General features: G+C 51.3%; 1 protein-coding gene across 3 annotated transcripts; it reads left to right on the top strand.

Moving 5' to 3' along the window:
• Window positions 1-2,239: 2,239 nt before the first annotated feature.
• Window positions 2,240-23,538, top strand: LOC131505360 (phospholipase A2 group V). 3 transcript variants are annotated; one of them, XM_058718846.1, is made up of 6 exons: window positions 2,240-2,376; window positions 2,468-2,615; window positions 17,251-17,300; window positions 18,535-18,679; window positions 22,195-22,301; window positions 23,002-23,538. In XM_058718846.1, the coding sequence occupies exons 2-6, from the start codon at window positions 2,566-2,568 to the stop codon at window positions 23,124-23,126; spliced, it is 477 nt and encodes a 158-aa protein (XP_058574829.1). In that variant the 5' UTR covers window positions 2,240-2,376; window positions 2,468-2,565; the 3' UTR covers window positions 23,127-23,538. The 3 variants fall into 3 exon arrangements, with proteins under 3 accessions (XP_058574829.1, XP_058574830.1, XP_058574831.1); XM_058718847.1 differs by lacking the exons at window positions 2,240-2,376; window positions 2,468-2,615 and adding an exon at window positions 13,084-13,504; XM_058718848.1 differs by lacking the exons at window positions 2,240-2,376; window positions 2,468-2,615 and adding an exon at window positions 15,461-15,889.
• The last annotated feature ends 2,863 nt before the right edge of the window (window positions 23,539-26,401 follow it).

The following is a 26,401-nucleotide window of genomic DNA, read 5'->3' as shown; positions in this document are numbered from 1 at the left end:
CAAAAAGGGAGGCAAACCGTAAGAGATTCTTAAATACAGAGAACAAACTGAGGGTTGATGGAGGGGTGGGGGAGAGGGGAAAATGGGTGATGGGCATTGAGGAGGGCTTGTTGGGATGAGCACTGGGCGTTGTATGGAAGCGATGAATCACGGGAATCTACCCCCAAAACCAAGAGCACACTGTCTACACTGTATTTTAGCCAACTTGACAATAAATCATGTTAAAAAAACAGATTGAGGAACTTGGGAGATTATTAAAAGAGATTTAAAAAAACACAGCAGATGACAACTAAATGCAATGCTTGATTCTTGTTTGGATTCTGGATGGAAAAAAGCAAAAAAAAAAAAAAAAAAGGATATAAAGGACGTTATTTTGGCAATAGGGGAAAATGTAACATTCGACATTTATAATGTCCACTAGATAAAGTATTATTGTATCAATGCTGAATTTCTTGAGTGCCATAATTGTATTGGGTTATGTAAGAGAATGCCTTGTCCTTAGATGGTAGATGCTGAATGCTTCAGGGTAAAGTATCTGTAACTTATCCTCAAATGCCTTCGTGTAACAGTTGGCGAACCAAGGGGTTTACGGGGTGTTTACTGGACAGGTTTTTCAACTATCCTGTGGATTTCAAATTTTTCAAAGTAGAACTTGAGGAAAAAAGGTGAATACTCTATGACCCAACATTGCCATTTCAGTACATACCTAAAGAAAAACATCAGTTCTGGAAGGACCAATATGGATCCAGGGATCAAGCAAATTGTGGAATGTGAAGTATCATTCCATTGGTGGAGGGAAAGAAAGAAAGAAAGAAAGAAAGAAAGAAAGAAAGAAAGAAAGAAAGAAAAAAAGAAAGAAATTAAGAAAGAAAGAAAGAAAGAAGCAAAAGAAAGGAAGGAGGGAAGGAAGAAAAGAAAGAAAGAAAAAGAAAGAAAAAAAGAAATAAAGAAAGGGAAAGGAAGAAAAGGAAAGGAGGGAGGGAAGGAAGGAAAGGAAGAAAGAAAGAAAGAAAAACACATTGTTTTGGATACATGTACGCAGCAGGAGCATAAACTCTGGACTGGATACACATCAATTTCAGAATCTGGTTACCTGTCGGCAGAGAAGGAGGAGGGGAGGAAGGATGGAGACAGGACCAGAGAAGGGGCAATGAGGAATTTCCACTTAATCCATAAGGCTTTAATTCTTAAACAAACAAACAAATAACTAAACAAACTAAAAACAAACAAACAACAAAGACCTGAAACCACCAGAAAAGCCAATGTAGACAAAAACAAACAGAAAGAAAAAGAAACATTATTCTTACTAGTGATTAGCTTGGGTGAATATGGGGAAGTTTCACTTTTGACTTTATGTGTTTCTAGATTGTTTTTCTAATGATTTTTTCCCTCCTCTCTGAACGTGAGGGAACAAAGATTTAATGTCTGCGTTGTGTCAGGGACTAGAGCAGTCAAGCTGGGAGTTGCCAGTCTGAACGAACAGAGACCTAGGCTCGCGGGAGCCTCTGGTTGGTTAGCTGTGACCTTGGCCACCTTCCTGGACCCCCTGTCTGAGTAGCACTTTTCCCCATGGAGTTGATGTCTGTATAAATGGGGGAAATCACGGGCTGCGCTCAGCACAGTGCCTGGCACACAGTAAGCACCCCGTAAGCGTTAACACCACCGCTGTGACTGCAGTGGCTGCTTTTACTGTCATTCCCCGGCCCCCACTGGCCAGGGCAGGGTGTCCCTGTCCACACCGCTGCTCTGGGCTTGTCCATCCCTGCACTCCCGCCCTGCTTTTGGTGGCCTGCTCGTTCCTGCGCTGTCTCCAGCATTAAACTCCGAGCAAGGAGTCCCCTGCCCACGTTCGTCTCTGAACCTGGCGGCCGGCACAGAGTAGGAACTCGGGAGATTATTTTGAAGTGCCAACACCACCGCATTTCTGGCCACCGGTCCCCTCTCTGAGAGCTCACTTCCAGTACGTTTGCTTTCCCGGTGGCTCTAGCACCTTCCACTCTACCCTGCTCCCCCCACCCCCATCTGTGTTCCTGGGCATCCCATCCCCCGGCTCTGTGTTCGTGCCCCTGTCTCAGCCAAGACCGAGGACCCCCGATGATCCGATAGCCACGTTAGTTAGCAGACTGTCAGATCCCTAAGAGAGTTCTGAGCTCAGGGCCGAGGTGGAGGCAATTCCTCCAGGCTGGGGGTGGGGTGTGTGTGTGGGATTAGCAAAGGCCCTGTCAAGCCGGATAAGGCTGTGACCTGGATCATTCCGGACTCTAAGCCACCCCCGCTGGAATTCTCTGGGTGACCGCCCAGACCCCTCTGGTAGGACCGCCAGCCTCAGGCTCTGGGTTTTTGCTGGACTTCCTGCATCTGTGGAGGCAGTTGGGGGTGAGCAGGGGAATGTCCCGCTGGGTGCAGGTGTGAGTTTCTCTCAACACCCCCAGGCCTGTCTTCATTTGCTCCCACTCATGCCTTCAAGATTCTGGAGAGGAAGAGTCCAAGAGAAGAGTTGAAGAGTCAGCCTGTGGGCCTCAATGTTGTGGCTGGGGGCAGGGAGCCAGCAGAGCCGGGAGCCCGATGAGAGCAGGCCCGGCCGCAGGAGCAGGAGCGGAGGCCGGGCCGGGAAGGTCAGTGACAGGCGTGAGGCTGCCTATCCTGGGAGGGGCAGGCCAGGTAGTGGGAGAGATGGGAGAAGGTGGGGTCTGGAGAGCCCTGGGCGGGGTGGCGGGGGAGGGGGGTCTCTGGGGAGTATGGGCCAGGCACAGGCCCTGCTGGAGGAGTCTCCCTGGGGCTCTGGAGTCCCTTTCCCTTAAGGTGGCAAACCTGGTGAGCCGTGCGGTTCTTAAGGAGGCAAGGCCGCACCTGCAGGTGTTTCAGGAGGGGGTGGGGAGAGGCTGGCTCTTGTCTCACGGGGTCCAAGAGTGAATCTCGCAGACAACAGAGAATAAGCAAAGTGATAGAGTTTATTGAGACAAAGTATAAATCTCTCAAGAGGGAGAGGGGTCCTGACGGGGTAGCCGCCAAGGACTTTTGTCCCTGACTTTTTATTGGGATCTTATCAGAAAGTTTGTGAGACTCCCTTCATGGCACCTAGCCCAGGCAGGTCTGGAACATGTTTATCTTTTCCCCACCCCCCCCAAACCCCTCCACTTCTTCAGCCTCCCCCTCACAGCTGTGTCCTGACTCCCCGAGGGTCCCTTATCTCTCCCTGCTTAATGTTAACCCTTTCCCCAATCAAAGGGGGCCGAAGGTGACCCTGAAAGTGGTCCCTGAAAATGGAGGCAAAGCCAGGCACGGGTATGAAGAGGACTCTGTGTTTATGTCCGTCTGAGGCTTTGCCTGAATTTCTTTTTTAACTTAGACCACAAGAAAATGTTCCTCTTTGGGAAAAAGAATCATCAACGGTTCCTTAACCTTTTCTGAGCATCCACCGTATGTGGACACTTTGGTCCCCACGGGAGGAAAAACAGAGCTGGGAAGGTGCCGTCCAGGCCCTTACAGGGAGACCTCTCTGGCCTCTTCCTCGGTCCCTCCGTAGCCCTCCTTGTCGTCCCTGCCCCCCCCCCCCCCCCGCGCCCGGCCCCCTCTCTCTGGAAGGCAGCTGACCTGTGGGCTGGATTTCTGTAGCCTTGGGAGGTCAGACCTGTCAGGTTCAACTCAGGGCTTTCCTGCCTAGCAGCTGTGTGATTTTTCTTTCCCTTCGGGCCTCAGTGTCCTAATCCACAAGTGGCCTATGATGGCAGTGCCCACCTCGTAGGATCGCTTTAAGGGTGAAATAGGATAAGCCGCATGAAGAGCTTAGCGGGTAACTGCACTTGGTAAGCCTTGGCCATTTGTATCAGTCATTCCGCAAACTTCCTTTTCGCAGACCCAGCCTGTGCCAGTGTGCTATACGTGCTGCAAGTGTAGATGTGAATAATGCATCCTCACGGATTCCTGGTCTACTTTGTTCATTCATCCAAGGGTTCACTTGAGTCAATAGATGTGTATTAAACCCTATGCTGGGCACCGGGCATGGCAAAATAAAAGACACAGTCCCTGTCCCCAAGCTGCTCGCAGTCTTGAGGGGGAGACACTGAGATAGAATCTGATTGTCCAGTGATGAGTGAGCATACAGGGGTTCTGGGGACAGAGGGGGGAACCTATCGGTCCGAGTGGGGTGGTGGGTTCACAAGAAGGCTTTTTGGCAAAGGAAGACTTAATTTCCTTATTGTTTCTCCAACTCACAGCCATGCTTCTACCCCAGGACCTTTGTATATGTTCTCCTCTCTGTCTGAGATGCTCCTCTCTAGGATGTCCCCGTGGCCTACTCCCTCACCTCCTCCATCGCTTTGCTCCAATGTCACCTCTGCAGTGGGGGGCCTTTCCTGGCCATGCTGTTTGTTTGTTTTATTATTATAATTTTTAATGTTTATTTATTTTTGAGACAGAGAAATAGAGCATGACCGGGGGAGGGGCAGAGAGACAGAGAGAGAGAGAGAGGAAGAGAGAGGGAGGGAGACACAGAATCGGAAGCAGGCTCCAGGCTCCGAGCTGTCAGCACAGAGCCTGACATGGGACTCGAACTCGCGGACTGTGAGATCATGACCTGAGTGGAAGTTGGGCGCTTAACCGACTGAGCCACTCAGGCGCCCCCCTGGCCACCCTCACCATCAAGCTCCCTCTCCCATACACACACACAGCACTCCCAGCCCCCTTCCCCGCTTTATTGTCCTCTGGAGTGTTTATCACCACCTGCCAAACTGTATATTCTGTGCGGTATATTTGGCGAACAAAAAGCGTTCTTTCCAGGAATGCACTGGGGAGCAGGGGGCATAGATAAGGCAAGGCTGGAAAGGGTGGTGGTGGGGCCAGATCATGAAGGGCCACAGGCCTGTGGGGGGAGACAGGCACCTGTGACTCTGGCAGCAGGTGATACGTGCTGACCTAGAGGTTAAGCAGATTGAACCAGGAGCAGAGGAGGAAGCCAGCAAGTCTGGCTGTGCAAGGAGGGCACGCTTCCTCTTAGGCCCGGGGAAGGAGTTCAAATGTTACCCGAGGGTTATGGGCATTCCAAAGGCCTGTTCTCATCTTCCCCCATCCTAACAGACAGGCGCTGGATTCTCACCTCTGGGGTGCAGAGGACGATGGGCTAAGCCTTGCACTTGTTTTCTGTAGTCCCAGCCGGAGCTCTGCCCACAGGAATTTCTCCAGCAATAGCTGCTGGGTTGGACTGGGATTGGTGAGAAGTAGAAGCGCCTGGAATCGTGAGTGTCGGGACCATGAGCCTAGAGCCTTGGGCGCCATGTTGGATCTTCCCAATCAGAGCCTGCTCTAGGGTTTCTCCAAAAAAAAAAAAAAAAAAAAAAAAAAAAAAAAAGAAGTGACCTTACACCGTGGAAAAACAAGCAGGTTTTCGCAATGCAAAAAAACAAAAAAGACAGTGAGAAACAGAGACAGAAGGGAAGGCTAGCTCAAAGAATGTTTCTTGAGAATGAACAGTTTGATTGGTTTTTCAAAGATAAAACAAAGCAGGCATTCGCTCCCAGGTGAGTGTTTGAATCTGCATTTCCAGCAAAGGTTTTTGGTGGAAGACAGATGAGTCTTACTGAAGAGTAGCTGTTACACATGCAGGAACAGACTGAGCCCACGATAAGACGACCTGTGTGTCCCTTCATTTCATTTATTTTTATTTTTTTCAATTTTATGACTTTTTAAAAGTTATTTTTAAACATTTATTTGTTTAAATTCAAGTTAGTTAACATACCTTCATTTTAGTTTTACTTAAGTAATCTCACCATCCAACGTGGGGCTTGAACTCACGAGATCAAGAGTCGCATGCTCTTGGGACTGAGCCAGCCGGGCACCCCCGTGTATATCAGTAGAGCAGGCTGCTGACTTCTAGAATAGCTGAGATCTGATGAGGCTGGCTACTCCCTTAAGTCCTGGCTCATTCACATCCTCCCCACCCCCAATTATTCTTTATTCCACAGATAAATATCAAACACCAAATATGTATTAGGCTATGTGTTAGCTGCTGAAAATATGGGGAACAAGACTGATGAGTTTCCCGGCCTGTAGTGGAAGGGGCAGGAGACAGAAGTCCTAAACAAGTCAAGAAATACATGAAAGAGAGTCCAAAATGATGGTGTCACCGAGGGGAAAAGCAATGATAGGAGCTTAAGTGGAGGAGGAGGAACTACCCTAGGGAGGTGGTCAGGGAAGGCTTCCCGGAAGAGGTGGCATTTGTGCTGAGACCTGGAGCTAATGCTAATGTGAAGTATTAGTATTCTAGGCCAGGGAAGCAGCAAGTCCCAAAGCCCTAGGTAGCAAAGCTTGGCGTGCTTTTAATGTGAATGTGACAGCACGCACTGTCGCAGAATATCAGAGCGGCGGGTACCCTGGAGCCCATCCAGTCAACACCCCACTCAACTGATGTTGCTTTTTGCCACAGCCCTGAACACAACAGTGGAGTGAGTCAAGGTTGGGGGTGGGGAGACCCACGAGGCAGAGGGCATGGAATATTTGACAGCTCTCCCCATGTCGTAGAATGCTGAAGGGCTCCTGGCTTTTCTCTGCGTGGTTTTTGTTTTTGTTTTTGTTTTTGTTTTTGCAATTTTGCCAAATTGTCATTTTTTTTTTTTACCCTTTTACAGGCTAGAACTTCCACTCCAAAATTGACTTAAGCTCACTTCATGTGCTGTTGACAGGTCCCTCGTGTTCCTTTTCCAGAGAGGTTGAGGGGGGAGCGGGGCATGCCCTACCTCTTCAGTCACCACCTTCTGCACTATATTTGTTCCTAAAATGCAGTAAATAAAAAGTGCGTCCGGGGACAGGAAGCTCGCCTCCCTCAAGACTGCTCATTCTATTCCTGGGACACTTGGGCTGCTAGAAAAGACATCCTGGGCTTGAACCCAAATCTGCCTCCGTGGGGCATCCTCGTCTGGTCCTGCCTCCACAATCGGGAGCCACACGGGACAAGTAGGGTGTTTTTCACCCTCGGCAGCCCTTCAGAAATTTGGAGACAGAGACTGGGTGCCCCCAGCCCCCTTCCAAACACCAGTCAGCCCCTGATCCCTCCATCAGACAGGCATTCTGTGACCCAGACACCCCCTAGTCTTCCAGAAAGGCTCTCAGAATGGGGGTCAGGACCAGACAGACCCCTCCCGATGAGTCTGGCCAGGAGCCCTTCTCGTGGGCATCACGCTCCTGCCATCACCGCCAAGACGGCCGCTGCCTCTGTGATCTGAGTGATAGCGGGCTTGGGGTCACAGGTCCTTGCGGGTTTCTGTTCGGGGGGATGTCGGGGTAGGACTTCTTCATGTCTTATTGGTGACCTACTCCGCTGTGTCTCTTCATCCAGCCCCTCCACCATTCCTCCGTGCCTGCTAAACACGTAGAGAAAGTTCCTTTTCTGAGAAATGACGCGGGAGGCCCGCCCCACTCTCCTGGGAAAAATCGCAAACATTTGCTGAGCCCCTACCATGTGGCAACTCAATTCCGAACGTCTGCCACAGATCAGCTTAGAACAGAGAGATGAGGCAGGTAACATGGTTGTCCCCATTACTGAGGTCGGTAAACCGAGGCACAGAGCAGCTGAGAAACTCACCCAAGGTCACACGGCTAACAAGCGGTGGGGCCAGAATGTGGGCACGTGCCGCAGTCAGTGACATGCTTTTTTCTGCACAGCAACTGGCAGATGTTAAAAATTGGGGCTTTTCTCCCCGCCCTCCCTCCCCCCCCCGGAGAGCCGGTGATTACATATTTACTCGAATCCCGCTGCCTAATGCCCTCAGACACCTCATCTCTTTGTAGTTCCCCGAACGAGCCATCGTGACACATGCCTGTGAGCCCTACATAGGCTGTTCCTTCCCCTCGGGATGCCCTTCCTCGCATCCTAGCCTGGTGAACTCTGATCCACTCCCCTGTTTCTTCCCCGATTTTTTTATTGTGGTAAAATACACACAACCTAAAATTTACCACCTTAACCGCATTAAATGTACAGTTCATCGGTGTGAAACACATTTATAATGTTGTGGAACCACCACTATCATCCGTCTCCAGAACTCTTCTCATCTTGTAAAACTGAGAGTCTGTTCCCACTAAACGCTAACTCCCTATCCTCCCTCCTCTCCCCTGGCAACTCCCAATCCGACTGGCTGTTTCTATGACGATGACTACTCTTACGTGTGTCCTACAAGTGGGATTGCACATATTTGTGCTCTTGTGACTGGCTTATGTCACTTTGCGTAACGTCCTCAAGGTTCAACCCTGTTGTAGCGTTTTGCAGAATTTCTTTCCTTTTTAAGGCCGAATAGTATTCCACTGTATGTATAGCCTGCGTTTGCTTTATCCGTTCGCCTATTGGTAGATCCTTGAGTTGCTCCCATGTTCAGGCTATTGTGAATAATGCTGTTATCAACATGGGTGTGCAGGGACCTCTTTGGGGCCCTGTTTCAATTCTTTTGGGCACATACCCAAAGGTGGGATTGCTGGGTCATATGGTAATTCTACATTGAATTTTTTTAAAGTTTATGTATTTATTTTGAGAGAGAGAGAGAGAGAGAGAGAGAGAGAGAGAGAGAGGAGAGCAAGTGAGCGAGTATGGGAGGGGCAGAGAGAGAGAGGGAGAGAGAGAGTATGTGCACAGGAGGGGCAGAGAGAGGGAGAGAGAGAATCCCATTGTCAGAGCACGGAGCCTGATGCAGGGCTTGAATTCATGAACCATGACCTCATGATCTGAGCCGAAATCAAGAGTCGGTCGCTTAAGCGACTGAGCCACCCAGGCACCCCCACGACTTGGAATGTTTTAAGGAACTGCCATAGTGTCTTCCACAGCAACTGTACCATTTTATGTTCCCACTGACAGTGCACGAGGGTTCCGATTTCTCCAACCTACTTTAAAAGATTCAGTACAGGTGACTTTTCTTCTAGGAAGCCCTCAGTGATCTCCATGTCCTGGGATCGGTGCCCCCAGTACTGAGCAACAGCCAGGTGCTTTGCTCTGAGCTCAGCACTCAAAACACAAGTTTATACTAGAGATGATCTCTGCTCTTAAGGCTGTCACTGTCCCATTACTGAGGGGCGGGCTGAGAGGGTAGGTCTCAAGCCCAGTTCTATCACAGGCCACTAGAGAGCCCTCCAGGCAGGGAGTAGCAGTGTGACAGGTGGGGATGGGACAGTAAGGAATGACGGAGACCAGGGCAAAGCTAAACACGTGTCCAGTTGATGGGGTCTGGCCATTGTGGATGTGTGGGGATCCAGAGCCAAGATTGCCAGGACTTTTTTTTTTTAATTTTTTTTTAACATTTATTTTTGAGAGACAGAGTGAGACAAAGTGAGAGTGGGGGAGAGGCAGAGAGAGAGGGAGACACAGCATCAGAAGCAGGCTCCAGGCTCTGAGCTGTCAGCACCGAGCCTGATGTGGGGCTTGAACCCACAGACCGTGAGATCATGACCTGAGTCGAAGTCGGACGCTTAACTGACTGAGCCACCCAGGCGCCCCAAGATTGCCAGGACTTTTAAAGAGAAGCTGGAAATCTGGATTTCTGTCCGAGATCTCTTAACACTTACAAATTAGCAACTAATTCTAATGTTTTGAAAGGCCATGTAGCACTTCCTAGCACTGCCTGTAGCCCTGGGCTGGAAGTTTATAACCACAGACTGGGTTCCTGCCATCAAGCAATTATCAGGAATTATGAGCTCTATTACTCAAGCTTTTACTTCTCCACCTTGTTTATAAGGAAATCACGTGACACCGGTCAGATGTCCTGTGAAAATCATGACCATTAAGTCTTTATTGGGGGGTCTACCCCTTTGTGTAGTGGCAAGCACGTGGACTGGGAGGATAGGCCAGGCTTTAGATTTTTGGGTCAGGCTTTTGTAAGCGACCTAACATCTGCCCCCCAGTTTCCTTCCTTACAGAATGGGGTCCTAATGCCCCATGAGATATTGTGGGGATTCAAGATCCCGAATGCTGAACCTGTCTTCTGCTCGTGGCACGGTGGATGTCCGCTGAGGATTGAGTTCCTCTCTCATTCTTTCCTTTCCTTTCATTTCCTTTTATTTTATTTTATCCTCCTCTCTTCTATTTAGAGAGAGAGGGCACAAGTGAGCAAAGGGCAGAGAGAGAGAGAGAGTGGGGCTTGTGCTCACCAATGCAGGGCTCAAACTCATGAACCGTGAGATCATAAGCTGAGCCAAGGTGAGATGCTTCATGACCAAGCCACCCAGGCACCCCCTCCTCCCTTGCTGAGTGATCAGCCTCGAAACCCCCTCCTTCCGATTGGAAGTGCCGAAGTAGGCAACGTGTGTGATGAGTTCTGCAACACTCCAGAGACAGGCAGCCCTCCTACGGAAGGAGCAATCAGGTATAACTCCCTGGAGGAGGAGGAGGACTCAGTGTGGACCGTCTGCCAGTGAGCTCTGGGCCATCCTGCTCTATATGCCAGCCTCCTGGGAGGCAGCAAGCCCTCTGATGAGGCCGAGGGCATCTCGGCAGCTCTGGTCTCAGGATGAGACCGTGTCCAAGTGTCTCTGGCTGCCCTCAGTGTGGCTTCAGCCCTGGGACCAGTCCGCACAAGATCGACAGAGCAGGTGCCAGAGAACAGGCATGTTTATGAGATGTTTAATTTATCCCACAGGTATTTATTTTCTTTTTTCTTTTCTTTTTTTTTTACTGTAATTTATTGTCAAGTTAGCTAACATACAGTGCATGCAGTGTGCTCTTGGTTTCGGAAGTAGATTCCCGCGATTCATCCCTTACACACAACACCCAGTGCTCATCCCAGCAGGTGCCCTCCTCAATGTCCACCACCCATTTCCCCCTCCCCCTAGACCCCCATCTACCCTCAGTTTGTTCTCTGTATTTAACCGTCTCTTATGGTTTGCCTCCCTCCCTCTCTGTTTGTAACTATTTTTTCCCTTTCCCCTCCCCCATGGTCTTCCGTTAAGTTTCTCAAGTTCCAGTCTCCGACTGACTTATTTTACTCAGCATAATACCCTCCAGTTGCATCCACGTTGCTGCAAATGGAAAGATTCCAGTCTTTTTCATTGCTGAGCAGTATTCCATTGTGTATATAAACCACATCTTCTTTATCCATTTATCAGTTGATGGACATTCGGGCCTCTTGCATACTTTGGCCATTGTTGATGGCACCGCTATAAACATCGGGGTGCATGTGCCCGTATCCCACAGATAATTCTTGAGGACCTACCAGGCGTCAGATGTTGCTCGAGGTGCTGGGGTCAGAAATGAATCAGAGAAGGATCCTGCCCTCAAGAGTCTTCCACTCGACAGGGAGTGGAAATGGTTGGGACGGAGACATCCAGATTTGAATCCAGTTCTGTCTGACTTGAAGCTCAGATCCTTCCAGCTGACGTTGTTCTTTCTCCTCATCCCCATACTTAATCGTTTGTTCAGGGAGTGTCATTGGGTCACAGCTAGATCCAGACACAGCTCGGCTGGGCTAGCTCCTGGACATCTGCGGAGAAATAAGACCTAAATCCCTGAACATGGATAAGCTCACCCCAGGAGAGGTGCAGACAGAGCACCTGCATTTGGGGGGCTGAGCAGCTGAGGGCAGATGGCTGAGAGTGGCCCTCTTAAGGCCAGAGAGAGAGGGAGGGCTGGGGGGTGAAGCCCAAGCTTGGGCAACACCAGGCTTTGGGGGGATCCCTGGGAGCCGGCTCAGGGACACAGCAGAGGGTTCAGGCAGCAAAGCGTTCAGACGGAAGTGGGTGTTGAACCAGTGGAGGCTTCTCAGTCCAGAAATTTGGCTTTTAAAAAAAAATATTGATTTTTGAGACAGAGAGAGAGAAAGACAGAGCACGAGCAGGGGTGGGGCAGAGAGAGAGGGAGACACAGAATCCGAAGCAGGCTCCAGGCCCCGAGCTGTCAGCACAGAGCCCGACACGGGGCTCAAACCCGCGAACCAGAGATCATGACCTGAGCCGAAGTCGGAGGCTCAACCTACTGAGCCACCAGGCGCCCCTGGACGTCTGGCTTTTAGAATGGAAAACAAAACTGGAGAGACAGGTCTGCAGAGGCAAAGGATGTTTTCCTCTTTCTTGCTTCATTGTGTTTGGTTTGGGACGGTGAGGCCCGGAGCGTCAGTAGGAGGAGGAGGGAACAGGGGAGCTGTCACCCCCTGACATACTGGCCCGTATTTATTTGATGCCTTTGCTATCTGTTCCCTCAAGCCGAAGGGAAGCTTGTGGGGGCTGGGCCTCCGTCTTGTTCACCGTGACCCCCCCACCCCCCCGCCCAGGGCCTTGCACGTGGCAGATGGTCAGTAAGCACTTTCTTGCATTGAACTGGATTCATAGGGTTCTGCGGGGTGCCCAGCGGTTAGGTCTCGGGAAGACAAGGGCCCTGAGGCCTGGAAGGAGGGGCTTCTCTCTGACGCAGCCGTGAGCGGAGGAAGGAGAGCAAAGAAGGCAAGAGCGACGAGACAAAGGAACTCACACTCACGTCTTCTCAGAAAAGTGTGCGCACATGGGTCAGGGACCGGGCGGGGGCACGGATTAACAGAAGTGAACAGAGCATAGTAACAGCTACCCATGTTCGTCCAGAACACTCTAGAAGGCTACTCATCATTTGCTTACCAGCATTATTTGGCCACTGCTCTGTTATAAATGCATCCATTCACTTTGTCATCCTAACAAGGACACTGAGGCAGGCCAATTACAGTCGGCCCGAAGCAGGTGTGGCTCGTAGTGGGGAAGCCAGGATTTGAACCCAGGACTCGAAGTTGCTCTAGAGTCTGTGATGCCAACTGTGAGCCGCACACCTCCTTACCCGGCCTTGTTTTATGTAGCTGGTTCGCCACGAGCCTCTGGGGCGGCAGGGCGGCATTATTCTCATAGTTCACAGCAACAAACAGAGAGGTGTGGTGACCTGGCTGGAGCCACACAGCTACTGAGCGGCCGAGCGGGGACGCCAGCTTGCCCGTCTCTAACTGCAAGCCTGGAGGGTTCTCCTTCCCAGGGAGAAGGAATGCGGGAATCCCGTGCCAGTCGGAGTCAGGTGCCAACAGGGAGGTGCCAGCATCTCCAGAGTGTGGCTTTCACAGGCTCCTGGGTGTCCTCGGCTCAGGAACAGGGGGAGGGTTGGCACGGCCGTCCCTGAGTTGAGGCCCAGCGAGACGGGATGAAATGTGAACAGGGGCCGTGGGCTGGAGGACTCCATAGAGACGCAGCGTGGAGGGCGGAGGGGAGGCTGCCCCGGGAGGGGGATTCCAGCCTCCCTGCCCCCGTGGAGAAGCCTGGACCGTGGGCGGCCTAAGCCAGACCCTCTCTAGCGTCTCTCCGGAAAGCCACCGAGGCACTGTGAACCCTTCAGGAAATAGCTGCTTCTGAACAGAGACGGGCCAAGCCCCCGGGGGTCATGAGGGGAGAGGCAGGCCCTTCGAGGTGAGCGGTCAGGTCCCGGAGCCGCCCGGTCAGGAGCGTGGGAGGCTGGCAGAGAGGCCTTTAAAACCTGCAGGCCCAGCCCCTGCCCCTGCTGCAGGCCTGACACAGAGAGAAGGTCTCCCTGGTGAGGAATCTCATTCTGAGGGCTGCCCCGCTTGGGGTGGGGTGGGCAGGGCGTAAGGAGGGAGAGGGGCTGCGAGAGGAGGCCCCTGATCCCCCGGTGCCTCCCCCACAGACCCGGGGGAGGTCTCTCACGTGCCTGCTGTGCCATGGGGCTTGGTGCTGTCTGTCCTTTCTAGTTTGAGACCCGACTGGGGGGTCCGGGAGAATGGTGGCGGTGGGGGGGGGGGCTGCTGCGTGTGGACTTGAGGGTCCGTCCCTCCGGTGACCCGGCCACTCCTCGGCCCCCACGTTTTCGTGCCGCCGTTAGGCTGTCTGTTTCCACTTCCTCCACTTCTCATGACCTCAGCTACCACTTTCCTCCTAAATTATCTTGTGGCTGTGCTCATTTTCCTCTGTGGTCGCTGGATGGAAATAGCCGAGCCCACATCCTTCTCCTGGGGGGCGGCTCTGGGCTCCACCGATGGGCCACTTTCCCGGCCCCTGGGGCAGCTATTTCGAAGCTTCTGCCGCCTCTTTGTTGTATTCTTTCAGGCCCCTTTCCATGGAGTCTCGTGCTGTTCCGTGGCACCAACAGCCCTGGGCCCAGCTGCTCTAAAATGTGCCTGGGATTTTGATCTGATTCAGCTATATTGTGAGGCCGACAGATCAAGAGCTGGTTGCCATTTAAAAGCTAGTCTGGGGGCACCTGGGTGGCTCAGTCTGTTGAGTGACTTTGATTTTGGCGCAGGTCATGATCCCAGGGGTGTGGGATCGAGCCTCACGTAGGGCTCTGAGCTGAGCGTGGAGTCTGCTTAAGATTCTCTCTCTCCCCCTTCTGTCCCTCTCCCTTACTTGTGCTCTTTCTCCCTCTCTCTCTCTCAAAAAAAAAAAAAAAAAAAAGTTCTGTTATTTACAGTTTCTGAGAGCAGGAGACATACCACACCATGCGGGGCCACATGGGGAAGCATCAGGGTTGATCAGGAGGCAGAAGAAATGAGAGAAAGCTCAGCCCAGAGCCTTTCTTGTATTTTCCATGGGAAAGGCAAAGGAGGGCAGGGTAAACGCTGTGAGATTGGCCAGCCCGAATGGTTTCAGCAGACTCTGGGCTGCAGGGGTGCAGGGTTGGTCCCTAGCTATCTGCTTCTGGCCCTGGGGTGAAAAAGGGCAGAGGAAATGCTGGCTGGGAGCGGGAGAGTTAGACGGAGAGGTTGGGGTGTGAGTTTCAGACTGGCTGGTTTGCCTATGACAGCCATGCTCAAGAGGAGTTTTATGTTACCTCTAGGAATTAGCTAGTCCTGGGAGGGGCTGTCCGTTCCCAGCCCAGCAAGGTCCCCAGGACTTCAAAGCATCATCCAGTATGGAAAAGGAACACAGGGAAGGGTACAGAGTTGCTGCTTGGAGGCAGCGAAGCAGAGTAGATTCCTGGGCTGGAGTACTGGGCACATCCCCTTCCAGAGCCTCGGTTTCCCCACCTGTAAAACCAACAGCTGCTATCCCCTCGTCCAACAAATGACTGCTGATGGGACAGACATTGAGCCTGTAGATTTCACAATAGCCACCTGCCCGGGAGCTCACCAGGCTTTTATTTATTTATTTTTTTTAATTATTTTATTTTATTTTATTTTATTTTATTTTATTTTTTATTTTTTTAAATTTTTTTAAATTTTTTAATTTCTTTTTTATTTTTTTATTATTTTATTATTTTTTTTAATTTAAAAAAAATTTTTTTTCAACGTTTTTTATTTATTTTTGGGACAGAGAGAGACAGAGCATGAACGGGGGAGGGGCAGAGAGAGAGGGAGACACAGAATCGGAAACAGGCTCCAGGCTCCGAGCCATCAGCCCAGAGCCTGACGCGGGGCTCGAACTCACGGACCGCGAGATCGTGACCTGGCTGAAGCCGGACGCTTAACCGACTGCGCCACCCAGGCGCCCCTCACCAGGCTTTTAAAGAGCAGCGGACAGAACCTGGCACACTGTGGGTGCCTGTGCGCGGAGACTGGCACCTTTCTCCTGTTGTGGCTCTGGGAAGCAGCTGAGGAAGACCGGTGTGGAAACGTAGGGTCCAGGGCCATTTTCCTTGGCTGGTCAGAGCCCTCAGGGTGGAGGTCATGGGTGGACAGAACCCTCAGGAATGTTCTTGGAACTCAGAGGAGCTACCGGACAAAGGATAGCATGGAGAGGCCAGCCCAGTAGCCAGGAGCCCTGGAGAGCCACAGCTTGTGTGTACGGAACCAGGCCTTGACAGGTGTCAGGGGCTCGGGGCAGAGCACTGCACAAGGGACCACTGAGCTCAGGGATCAGAGGCACCGAAGGGGAAGTCCTGACGGACCACAGGCCAGCTGAACAGCTGTGGATAAACAAGGACTTTGGGATCCGGAGTAGGAAGGGAAACAGCCAGCCGCCGGTAAGGAACCTTTGAGGCCAAGTTAGAATCAGGCACTGGCCCAAGACACATGGAATTTCCTCTGCCTTCTGGGTGTGACTTTTTGGGACTCAAGGCCAGTGATTCATGTGTTTGCCGGAGACAGGCGTGGGGAGGGAAGCTGGGGCCTCCAGCTCCATGGCTCAAAGTGGAGCTTGTCCCTCTAGGAAGGGAGGCTGTGCGATGCCGTGAGAGGTGCACAGGCATGGGTTTGAACCCTTCTTCCACTTCCTACCACCTGTGTGACTTCTGGCAAGTTCCATGAGCTCCCCGAGCCTCGATTTCTCCACTGGCAAAATGGAAACAGTGATACCTACCCTTCGGAGCTCTCATGGGTACCCAGGGTCCACTTATTCTTGAGGTAGGCACAGTGCCTGAGGTCCGTGGAAAGGTCTTCAGTTTAATTCTTTTAGAATCAGGAGGAAAAGAAACACTGGATATAATAATAACGAATATACAATCACGCATCCAGCCTGGATTGTATTTGCTTCCATACCGACGTAGTTGGAAAATATAACTTAAAAGAATTTTTTTTTTTTTTTTTGGAGGAAGGGCCCCATGAAGGCGAAAGTGCGGGGGACTCACAAAGCCATCACGAGGCCCTGAAAGCTGGTCACACGGGACCAGCCCATGCTTCCTCCCTGAGCACTCACTCGGGGCCACACATTATTCTCAGTGTCGGGAAAGAGGGCAAAGCCACCCCGCTTCTGCCCTCAGACACCAGCAGGGAAGACATCCTTGAACACCGGCAACCAAGCACCATGAGGGGAGTTAACACCATCCGCTCCCCTCCGTCTCCCACCCCTGCATCATCACCGCCCTTGTCCCTGCCCGGTTTTCTCCCTGCCCGGTCCTTGTGTCCTTCACCAAGAACACAAGGTTTTTTTTTTTCTCCCTGCCCGGTCCTTGTGTCCTTCACCAAGGACACAAGGTTTTTTTTTTTTCTCCCTGCCCGGTCCTTGTGTCCTTCACCAAGGGCCATGTCCAGCCTGTGTCAATTCCTGCTCCTTCCTCGTGCCACCAAATCTCCATTTAAGAAATCTGTCGCCTATTTCTTCTGTTGCTTTTAGCCATTTTCTGCAGAGGAGGCAATTGCATTGGGGCATTTGTGGTGGGAAAGCCCTCTCCTGCCTCCTTTGGGGCCACACCCCACAAATGCTCTTCTGCCCCCAGGAGCCTCTGGGATCAACTCCTTGAGGTCTTTGTCTCTTTTCCGGCTGAGGCGGCCCCGTGTGCTGCCCAACAGGAGAGGTGGGGCCTGGCGGGGACCGAGGGGGGAGGTCTGAATGCATCGTGGGGGCATCTCCTGAGACGTGTGCCATGGCATGTGTTTTCTTTTCCAGAACCCCAGAGATGAAAGGCCTTCTCACGCTGGCTTGGTTCCTGGCTTGTAGTAAGTGCTGGCCCCATAACCTCTGAACCTGTGACCTTCCACCCTTAGGAATAATAGGGTAGTGGACAGGAGGCCAGTCTTTGAGGTCATAGAGACTCGAGTTTGAACATCAGCTCTGCACTTACTGTAGACTTGTCTGCAAGAGCCTTTTCCTCTCCAAGCCTCTGTTTCTTCCTCTGTGACATGGGATGATATTCAGCCGACTGGTGGGGGCTACCGTAGCATGATTCTAGGTGGTGATGGGTAAAGGTTGTGCTATGTGGACAATACGTGGCTTGCAAATGTGGGAGGCGTATTTTTTTTTTTTTTAACGTTGGTCCAAAACAAAAGAAAATAAAGCCCAAATGAAAACAAGACCCTTATATAACAACTCCATCCCGTGGTTCCTGGGTCATTCTCTGCTGATGCCGGCCTGGGTTTTATGCACGCCCCACCTGCTGTCCCCTCCCAGCTGGAGGTGACCGCACAGCACAGGGGAGTCCCATAACCATGTCCACAGCCCCTGCCAGGCTGTCCTAATCTTTGACATCTTGCCAGATCCCTGGAGACCGAGGGAGGGCGGGAGGCCTAGAGCAGAGAGGGGAGGCCTCTGGTTCACTGTGAAACCCGAACCTTTCCCTCCAAACTACTGTTTCCCAATCCGTAAGGCGAGGGAGCTGGCTTCAATGATCTTGGAGGATCCCACCCTGCTCTAAGGTTCTGTGCCTTACGTTCCAAATGGTGTTCTTTGCGGGGAGGGAGGTGTGCATCGGCAGGAGACACGGGAAGCACCTGTCTTCCCGCTTCGTACAGCTACCATATTAATTACACCGGATATCTCTTAGTCACTCACTGTGTGTCTGCCACTGTGCTCATAACTTACATCCTTTCTCTCATTTGAATCCTCAGGATGACTCCAAAAGGTAGGCGTTTGCTTTAGTGTCCCCCCTCCCCCCCCGGGCAAATTTGCACACGTGGAAGCTGAAGCTCGGAGAGATTAAGTGACACACTCAACATCACGCTGCGAGCGGCAGAGGCAGGATTGGAACTCACGTTTCCCATTCTCCAAGTCCAGACTTTTAGCTCTAGTACTTGACCTCCCCTTTCCTATTCCTGTCTCACTAACAGGGAGAAGGAGAAGGAGATGCCTGGGTCCCCCCCAGTCCTAGGGCAGGACAAGGGGCGGGAGCCTGCAGGGCGAGCGGGCCTGGGGCAAGCGTGATGTGTTCACCTGAGGCTGGGGGCTGCCTTCCAGGTGTGCCTGCTGTGCCAGGGGGCTTGCTGGACCTCAAGTCCATGATTGAGAAGGTGACCGGAAAGAACGCCCTCACGAACTACGGCTTCTACGGCTGTTACTGTGGTTGGGGCGGTCGGGGGACCCCCAAGGACGGCACCGATTGGTGAGCTGGTTCTCATAATTCTCCTCTACACTTAAGCTCTACACCCCAAGTATCTCACTTAATTCCACGTCAGTTCTGGAAGATGAGTATTGAAGCACCATTTTGTTTTTCTTTTTTAACTTTAATGATTACATTTTTTAACTGATCTATTTATTTTTTAATTTACATCCAGGTTAGTTAGCATACAGTGCAATGATGATTTCAGGAGTAGATTCCTAATGTCTCTTACCCACTTAGCCCATCCCCCCTCCCTCAACCCCTCCAGTAACCCTCTGTTTGTTCTATTTAAGAGTCTCTTATGTTTTGTCCCCTCCCTGTTTTTTTATTTTTTATTTTTTTATTTTTGGGACAGAGAGAGACAGAGCATGAACGGGGGAGGGGCAGAGAGAGAGGGAGACACAGAATCGGAAGCAGGCTCCAGGCTCCGAGCCATCAGCCCAGAGCCTGATGCGGGGCTCGAACTCACGGACCGCGAGATCGTGACCTGGCTGAAGTCGGACGCTTAACCGACTGCGCCACCCAGGCGCCCCGTCCCCTCCCTGTTTTTATATTGTTTTTGTTTCCCTTCCCTTATGTTCATCCGTTTTGTCTCTTAAAGTCCTCATATGAGTGAAGTCATATGACTTTTGTTTCTCTGACTAATTTCGCTTAGCATAATACCCTCCATTTTCATCCACGTAGTTGCAAATGGCAAGATTTCATTCTTTTTGACTGACGAGTAATACTCCATTGTATATATATCCCACATCTTCTTTATCCATTCATCCATCGATGGACGTTTGGGCTCCTTCCATACTTTGGCTATTGTTGATAGTGCTGCTATAAACGTGGGGGTGCATGTGTCCCTTCGAAACAGCACACCTGCATCCTGTGGATAAATGCCTAGTAGTGCAATTGCTGGGTCGCTAGGTAGCTCTATTTTTAATTTTTTGAGGAACCTCCATACTGTCTTCCAGAGCAGCTGCACCAGTTTGCATTCCCACCAGCAGTTGAAACACCATTTTATAGGTGAGAAAGCTCTGTCTCAGAGAGGTTAACGGACTTGCTCGAGATACATCTAGTAATGTGTCACACATCTTGGAGACCTAGTCAGTTGGTCTATTGCTACATAACGTATCACCCTAAAATGTAGTGGCTTAAAGTGACCATGACGATTTATTTTGCTAAGAATCTGCCATTTGGGCTGGGCTTGGCAGGATGGCTTGTCTCAGCTCCACCCGGCCTCAGCTTGGGCAGCTCAGATGAGGCAGGACGATCCAGTTTCTGGATGGCTCCCTCCCATGGCTGGCATGCTGTGGCTGGCTGCTGGCTGGGAGCTCAGCTGAGGCTGTGGGCCGGGGGCCTCCGCTCCTCTCACTTAGGCCTCTCCAAGGCTGTTTGGACTTCCCCACACAGCACAGTGACTGTTGGGTTCCAAGAGTGAGTGTCCCAAGACTGCAAGACAATAGGGTCTAGCCTCAGAAATTCTGTGGTATCAGTTGGTGGAGGCAATCTCAAAGACTCTCAGAGGGAGGAGAACTGGATTCCACTTCTCGATTGGGAAGTGTCAAAGTTCTAGAACTTTGAACGTGAGATAGAGAGATTGTTCTTTGGAAAATTCCAAGACACTTGGACCTGGATCATGGAAGGAGGCCATGAGGCAAATGGATGGCAGATGGTTGGAGCCGAGTTTCCCACTGCTGGAGGGGGAGTTCCCTCCCTGTGGTGACAGATTAGAGGTGGAGATGTCAGGACAAACTCCTGTTTGGCTTAATACAGATGCAGGTGGTTCCACACAGAAATATGTACTGATGTGTGTACAAACGTGGGTTAATGTAGACACGTATTTTTTGCTCTGTCAGCTGGGAGGACCCAAAAGAAACATCCCACTAGCAATAGACAACTTTTTTAAAAAGTTTATTTATTTTGAGAGAGACAAAGAGTGCAGGAAATCAGAGAGAAAGGTAAAGAATCGCAAGCAGGCTCCATGCTGTCAGCACAGAGCCCGATGTGGGGCTTGAACTCACGAACCGTGAGATCATGACCTGAGCCAAAACCAAGAGTTGGATGCTTAATTGACTGAGCCACCCAGGCGCCCCAATAAGCAAATTCCCATGACCAGACTTGGTCTCTAATACCATTCTTCAAAAAAAAAAAAAAAAAAAAGAACTGGGGAGCCTGGGTGGTTCCATCGGTTAAGCGTCCAACTTCGGCTCAGGTCATGATCTCGAAGTTCGTGAGTTTGAGCCCCATGTCGGGCTCTGTGCTGACAGCTCAGGGCCTGGAGCCTGTTTCAGATTCTGTGTCTCTCTCTCTCTCTCTGTCCCTCCCCCTCTTGTGCTCTGTCTCTCAAAAATAAATGTAAAAAAAAAATAAAAAAAACCCAACAAGACTCCTTGGAGACATGGCTGATTGTAAGACAAGGGCAGGAAATATACAGGATGAGCCTGGAGTCTCGTGTAAGGGCGAAAGTTAAGGAAGTGTTTAAAGAGAGCTACCTCCCACAATGCTAGGGATATATGTCAGGGAGCACAGGAGCTGCCTGAAAGGGCTCCCAACGGCCAAAGCTGGAATAATTAGACCATAGCCCCAGTCTTATCATAAGAACATCAGACAAATCCCATACAGGGGCATCCTACAAAACACCTGCCCAGTATGCCTCAAAACTGTCAAGGTCGCCAAAAGCAAGGGAAGTGTGAGAAGCTGTCCCAGCCAAGAGGAGCCTAAGGACACGTGACAATGAAATGTAATGTGGGCATTAGGTAAATAGGCAGGAATGGAAATAGGACGTTAGGTAAATTAGGTAAAAAGTAAGGAAATCTAAATAAACGATGGAGTTTTTACAATTAATGAATCGATAGGGATGTATTATGATTTAGCAAATTAGCCTTTGAGTCAACGACGTCCATACTGGTTTGTTAACCGTAACAAGTGTATTGTACTAATAATATAAGATGTTAATGATAGGGGACGTTGGATGTGGGGCAAAAGGGAACACGGTACGACCTTCTCTATTTTTCCATAAGTCAATTTTAAAAAACTGCAATCTGCCACACCCAACACACCGGAAGTTTATTGTTTGCTCATGTAACAGTTCCATGTGAATCACATGTTACTTCCGGGACCCCGGCTCCTTCCATCTTGTGGCTCAGCCTTCCCCTGTGGCCTCAGAGTCCTCTGCGGGGTCATCTCCATCCAGCTGAGAGATGGGAGAGAGAGAGAGAAAGAGGAGGACAGTGTGGGAGAGTTTCACGGGTAGGCCGGGAAGTGGTGTCCATGGCTTCTGCCCGCGATCCCCTGGCCGGAATCTAACTGTGTGGCCACACCTACTTGCAGGGGAGGCTGGGAGATGTAGTCTCACCGTGAGCCTTGGAGGAAACAGCGGGCCGGTGAACCGCTAGCCGGTGGCAGGCAGCCCCAGAGGAAAGAGCAGAGAAGTACTCGGCCTCATCCCTAGATTCTTTCTTTGCCAGACCACACCCACCCAGCAGTGCTGTGCTCCGTCCGCTCAGGTTCTAGGTCCCTTGCATTGACAGGTGCTGCTGGGTGCATGATCACTGCTACGGGCGGCTGGAGGAGAAAGGCTGCCACATCCGGACACAGTCATACAAATACAGATTTGCACGGGGACTGGTCACCTGCGGTAAGGCTGGGGCTTCCCCTTCAGGCCACTGACAGAGCCTGGGTCTTTTCTGGCTCTGCGTTCAGCTGCCCCTAGAGGCCAGCCAGCCTGTAGCTTGGAGGGCGGAGCTGGGGACAAGAAGGGTAGGATTGCTGCAGTGAGGATCTCTGGGTAAGGGCTAAAACATCGCAGACTGAGCATTCACTAGGTGCCGAATGCTTTGCATGCTTCCTTTTTCTTGCACCCCCAAATGCCTTTCGGAGTGCGTTCAGTCTTCAGTCCCATTTTACACGTGAGGAAACTGAAACTCAAAAGGCTTGCCAGGGCACGCAGCCGGAGTTGGGATTCAAGCTCAGGTCCATCTGAGTTCAAAGCTAAGTCTGAGTGTGGTGTCTCCTCCAGAGCAGGGGCTGCCTCCACCGTCAGAATGGGAACTCTTAAGGGGAGAGACCGTGTCTCTACCGTCAGACCGGGAGCTCCCAGAGGGCAGGGGCTGTGTCTCCCTGGGCTGAAACCTCACCCTAGGCATCAGCTATGCCTCTTCCATCAGATCACACGTTCCCCAGTGTAGACGCTGTGCCTCCCTCATCAGACTGAGAGCTTGCTGGGGCAGGAAGCAGACTGGGGGGGGGCAGCTCAGGCTGGAAGCAAGCCCAGGAGGCAGCGTAGGTAGGGCCCACATCTTCCCTTCCTCATTCTGCGTTTGGCGTCCCGTTTGCAGAGCTCGGGCCCCTCTGCCAAGTGCAACTCTGTGCCTGTGACCGGAAGCTCGTCTACTGCCTGAAGAGGAATCTGAGGAGCTATAATCCTCGTTACCGATACTTTCCCAACATCCTCTGCTTCTAGTGGCCCTCGGTGAGCTCCTTGCTCCCTTCTCCTCCCACACGGAGCTCACCGACTCCCCTGGGTTCCCGAGAGAGGCTCGCAGTCCCGGACCTCCTTCTCTCTCCATGGTCCACGGGGCTTGGCGGAGCCCCACGGCCACACTCCACGCTCCAGAGAGTCCCAGGAGAATGACTCTGGTCCCAGGAGCCCGCAAGGTCCACTTGTGAGGTGGGCTCGCCCCAAACTCCAGGCCGGCTGTCTTCCCGCTTGCCCTGAAGACAGCGCCCCTTCTCCAGGAAGATACATTTACTTTGCAGTTTCTGTAGTCGGACTATCACTACCACCCTCTAGAGAATTTTTACTCAAGGTAGAAGCAAAATTGACCCCCTAATTCTGCCATAGAGATGTTTGAAAACAGTATTCTTTACAAAGATTTTTTAATGTTTGTTTATTTGGGGGGGTCGGGAGAGAGAGAGAGAGAATGAGCGGGAGAGGGGGAGAGAGAGAAAAAGAGGGAGACACAGAATCCAAAGCAGGCTCCAGGCTCCGAGCTCTCAGCACAAAGCCCAACGCGGGGCTCGAACTCACAAACCACGAGATCATGACCTAAGCCAAAGTCGGATGCTTAACCAACTGAGCCACGCAGGCACCCCTAAATAAAATTTATTCTTAAGACAAATTAAACCACATGGGCATTTTCCTCTGCCCTGGAAACTCTCTGCCGCTGGGACACTCAACTCAAAGTTCACCACAGACTCTCAGGAACAGAAGGTTTTCTGGGATAAGATCCAAGCCTTTTTTGGGGTTCATCTCGTTAAACCTTGGGGTTCCTCCCTGGCCAAGCACTGGGTGTCTGTTTTCCTTGAGGAGGTGGGGAAAAGATAACTGGCGATCATGCCAGGCCAGAGAGGGCCACGTGCAAATCGCAGCATTGGCTTCTCCAGCTGTGTGGTCTCAGGCTTGTTACCGAACCTCTCTGATTTCTAGCTTCTCTTAAAAAAACAAAACAACAACAACAACAACAACAAACACAACTATCACATTTCTTGCGACGTAAAGTGGGAATCCCAAGGCCACTTTGAGCCTCAGCGGGAATGCTGAGGTTCTGGGATTTCACAGAGCAGGGCATTTAAAAAAATAGAGTTCAGCAGAAGGGCTTATTTTTACCAAGTGAGGATTCTAAAAAACCCACCTCATCTATCAGTTCATAAAAGAAAGGGCATCTGATACTGAGACTGCGGGAAGACAGGACACATTCCAAAGCAAAGGACAGTCCTTTCCAAGAAAGGACTTTTGGCTTCCTTATGCGGACAAACCCCAAAATAACCGCATGATATAATGGGATCTGTATTTTAAAAGCTCCAGTGCTGAACATTTTCAAGACAAAATTTAATTTTATGAGATGACTCTGAATGTCCCAGTGTCTTAGAGACATTTGACACGGACCCGGGTCTGTAGTTGACAGCGTTATACAGAATGGGGCTCAAATGACCAATTTGCTCATCAGACTTTTTTGATCGAAACCGTTTCCCAAATCCAATTTTAAATGGGTGTGTAGGATATTTGGAACTTCGCTTTAATGCCATTTCTCTCCAACTGCGGTATCCTGGATGACGGAGAAGGGACCCCAGTCCCGGCTTCTCCCGTCTCCCATCAGGGTTAGGTGACGGGAAGGACTTGTCTTGCCACTAAGTTCTGCAAGATGGGCTGTGCACAGGCTGTTATCACTGGGCATCCTTGCTCAGAGTACCGGCTTCAGACAGGCGAGGCAGGCATTTGTGGACAAGGACTGCTGTGAGGTTACGAAAGCAGCACCACGGGCTGAGATGGGCTTGAGCTGGAAGGGCCTCTCGGGGGGAGGGGGGGACTTTTATTTATCTACCAGGAAATGGAGGTCCAGAGAGGTTAGGAGACTTTCCCAAAGTCACACAGCACATCAACAGCAGAACTTAGAGTTAGACCTCAGATCCTGGTTCTAAACCCTGGGTTCTGATCACTATCCTGCCGTCTTCAGCTCCAGCCCAGAGAGAGAGAAAACGGAATCTGGGGCAATTCAAGGACTTATCCACATTGGGGGTTCTTGGGAGGATCTTCTGGATTCCACGTTCTTTTTTTGTTTGTTTGTTTGTTTTTAAGTTTTTTTTTTTAATGTTTGCTTATTTTTGAGAGAGAGAGAGATCGAGTAAGGGAGGGGCAGAGAGGGAGACACAGAATCCGAAGCAGGCTCCAGGCTCTGAGCTGTCGGCACAGAGCCCCATGCGGGGCTCAAACCCATGAGCTGTGAGATCATGACCTGAGCCGAAGTCGGACGCTCAACCGATGGAACGACCCAGGCGCCCCACGAGGGCCTTGAATAACAGAGGCCATCCCTGACTTGTTAGTCTGGTTGGGGCTCTGGCTTCGTCCTCTGTAGAGGGGGACCCCATGAGGTCCTCCATCGTGGTGGCCCTGGACCCACTCTCACTACGTGGGCAGCTCTGGGGAAAAGATGAAATCCAGGGGTCGCTGAAACCTAGGAGGAGGCTTTGACTCTTATTTGACTATCTCTTGCATGACAAGCAAACCTTCAAGGAGGTCATCTCTCAAAGTTGCCATGGTCCCCTGAGGGGTGGACCATCCTAGAACTGTACCGTGTCCCTTAGCTTTGCTGAACCTACGTTGCCCAGAAACGCTATCCTCACAGAATTCCGGGTTCGTGCGGGTCCCTGGGGACATTCTGCGTGAGATGTGGAGGCAGCCGTGGCACAGAGGTGGTAGGGTTTTTATGAGCGGAGTCGGAATCGGAGCGTGAGACGCTGTCACGGCTGACACGTGTTGTCCCCTATCTGTTGGCTCACCGCGTCGGGGTCGGGAGACTCTGGGGTGGCAGCAACTCCCGGCCCTGCCGGGTCACCAGCTTCAGCTTCTGTCCTTGGAGGTGGCGAGATGGCGAAGGGTGTTCTGGGCTGTCCTCATGGGTTCATCCTTGCTGGTCCAGTTTGCCCTGTCACCTGGGCCACAGAACTTCAGGCGGCGGCAGCAGCAGAAAAAGAAACCGCCTTTTACAGACTGTTTTACTGGCTCTCACGATCATGGGAGTCAACCCCCTGTGAAAAGTCCTTTATTTTATCTGTTGGTGCCTCCTGGCAGTTCTGAGGCTCCGATGAAGCCCTGGTGGATACAGTAGGCTTCTTGGTGCCTAACAACATGCTTGGCATGTAGCAGGTGCTTCGCAAGTGTCTGTTGAATGAATGAACCACTGGACGAACAGGGGAATGAATGAGACGCGGTCCCTGCCCTTAAGGTGTTCACGGACC

This window comes from Neofelis nebulosa, chromosome 2 (genome assembly GCF_028018385.1).
Source record: "Neofelis nebulosa isolate mNeoNeb1 chromosome 2, mNeoNeb1.pri, whole genome shotgun sequence".
Classification (NCBI taxonomy): Eukaryota; Metazoa; Chordata; class Mammalia; order Carnivora; family Felidae; genus Neofelis; species Neofelis nebulosa.
This window is presented reverse-complemented; position numbering and strand designations above follow the sequence as displayed.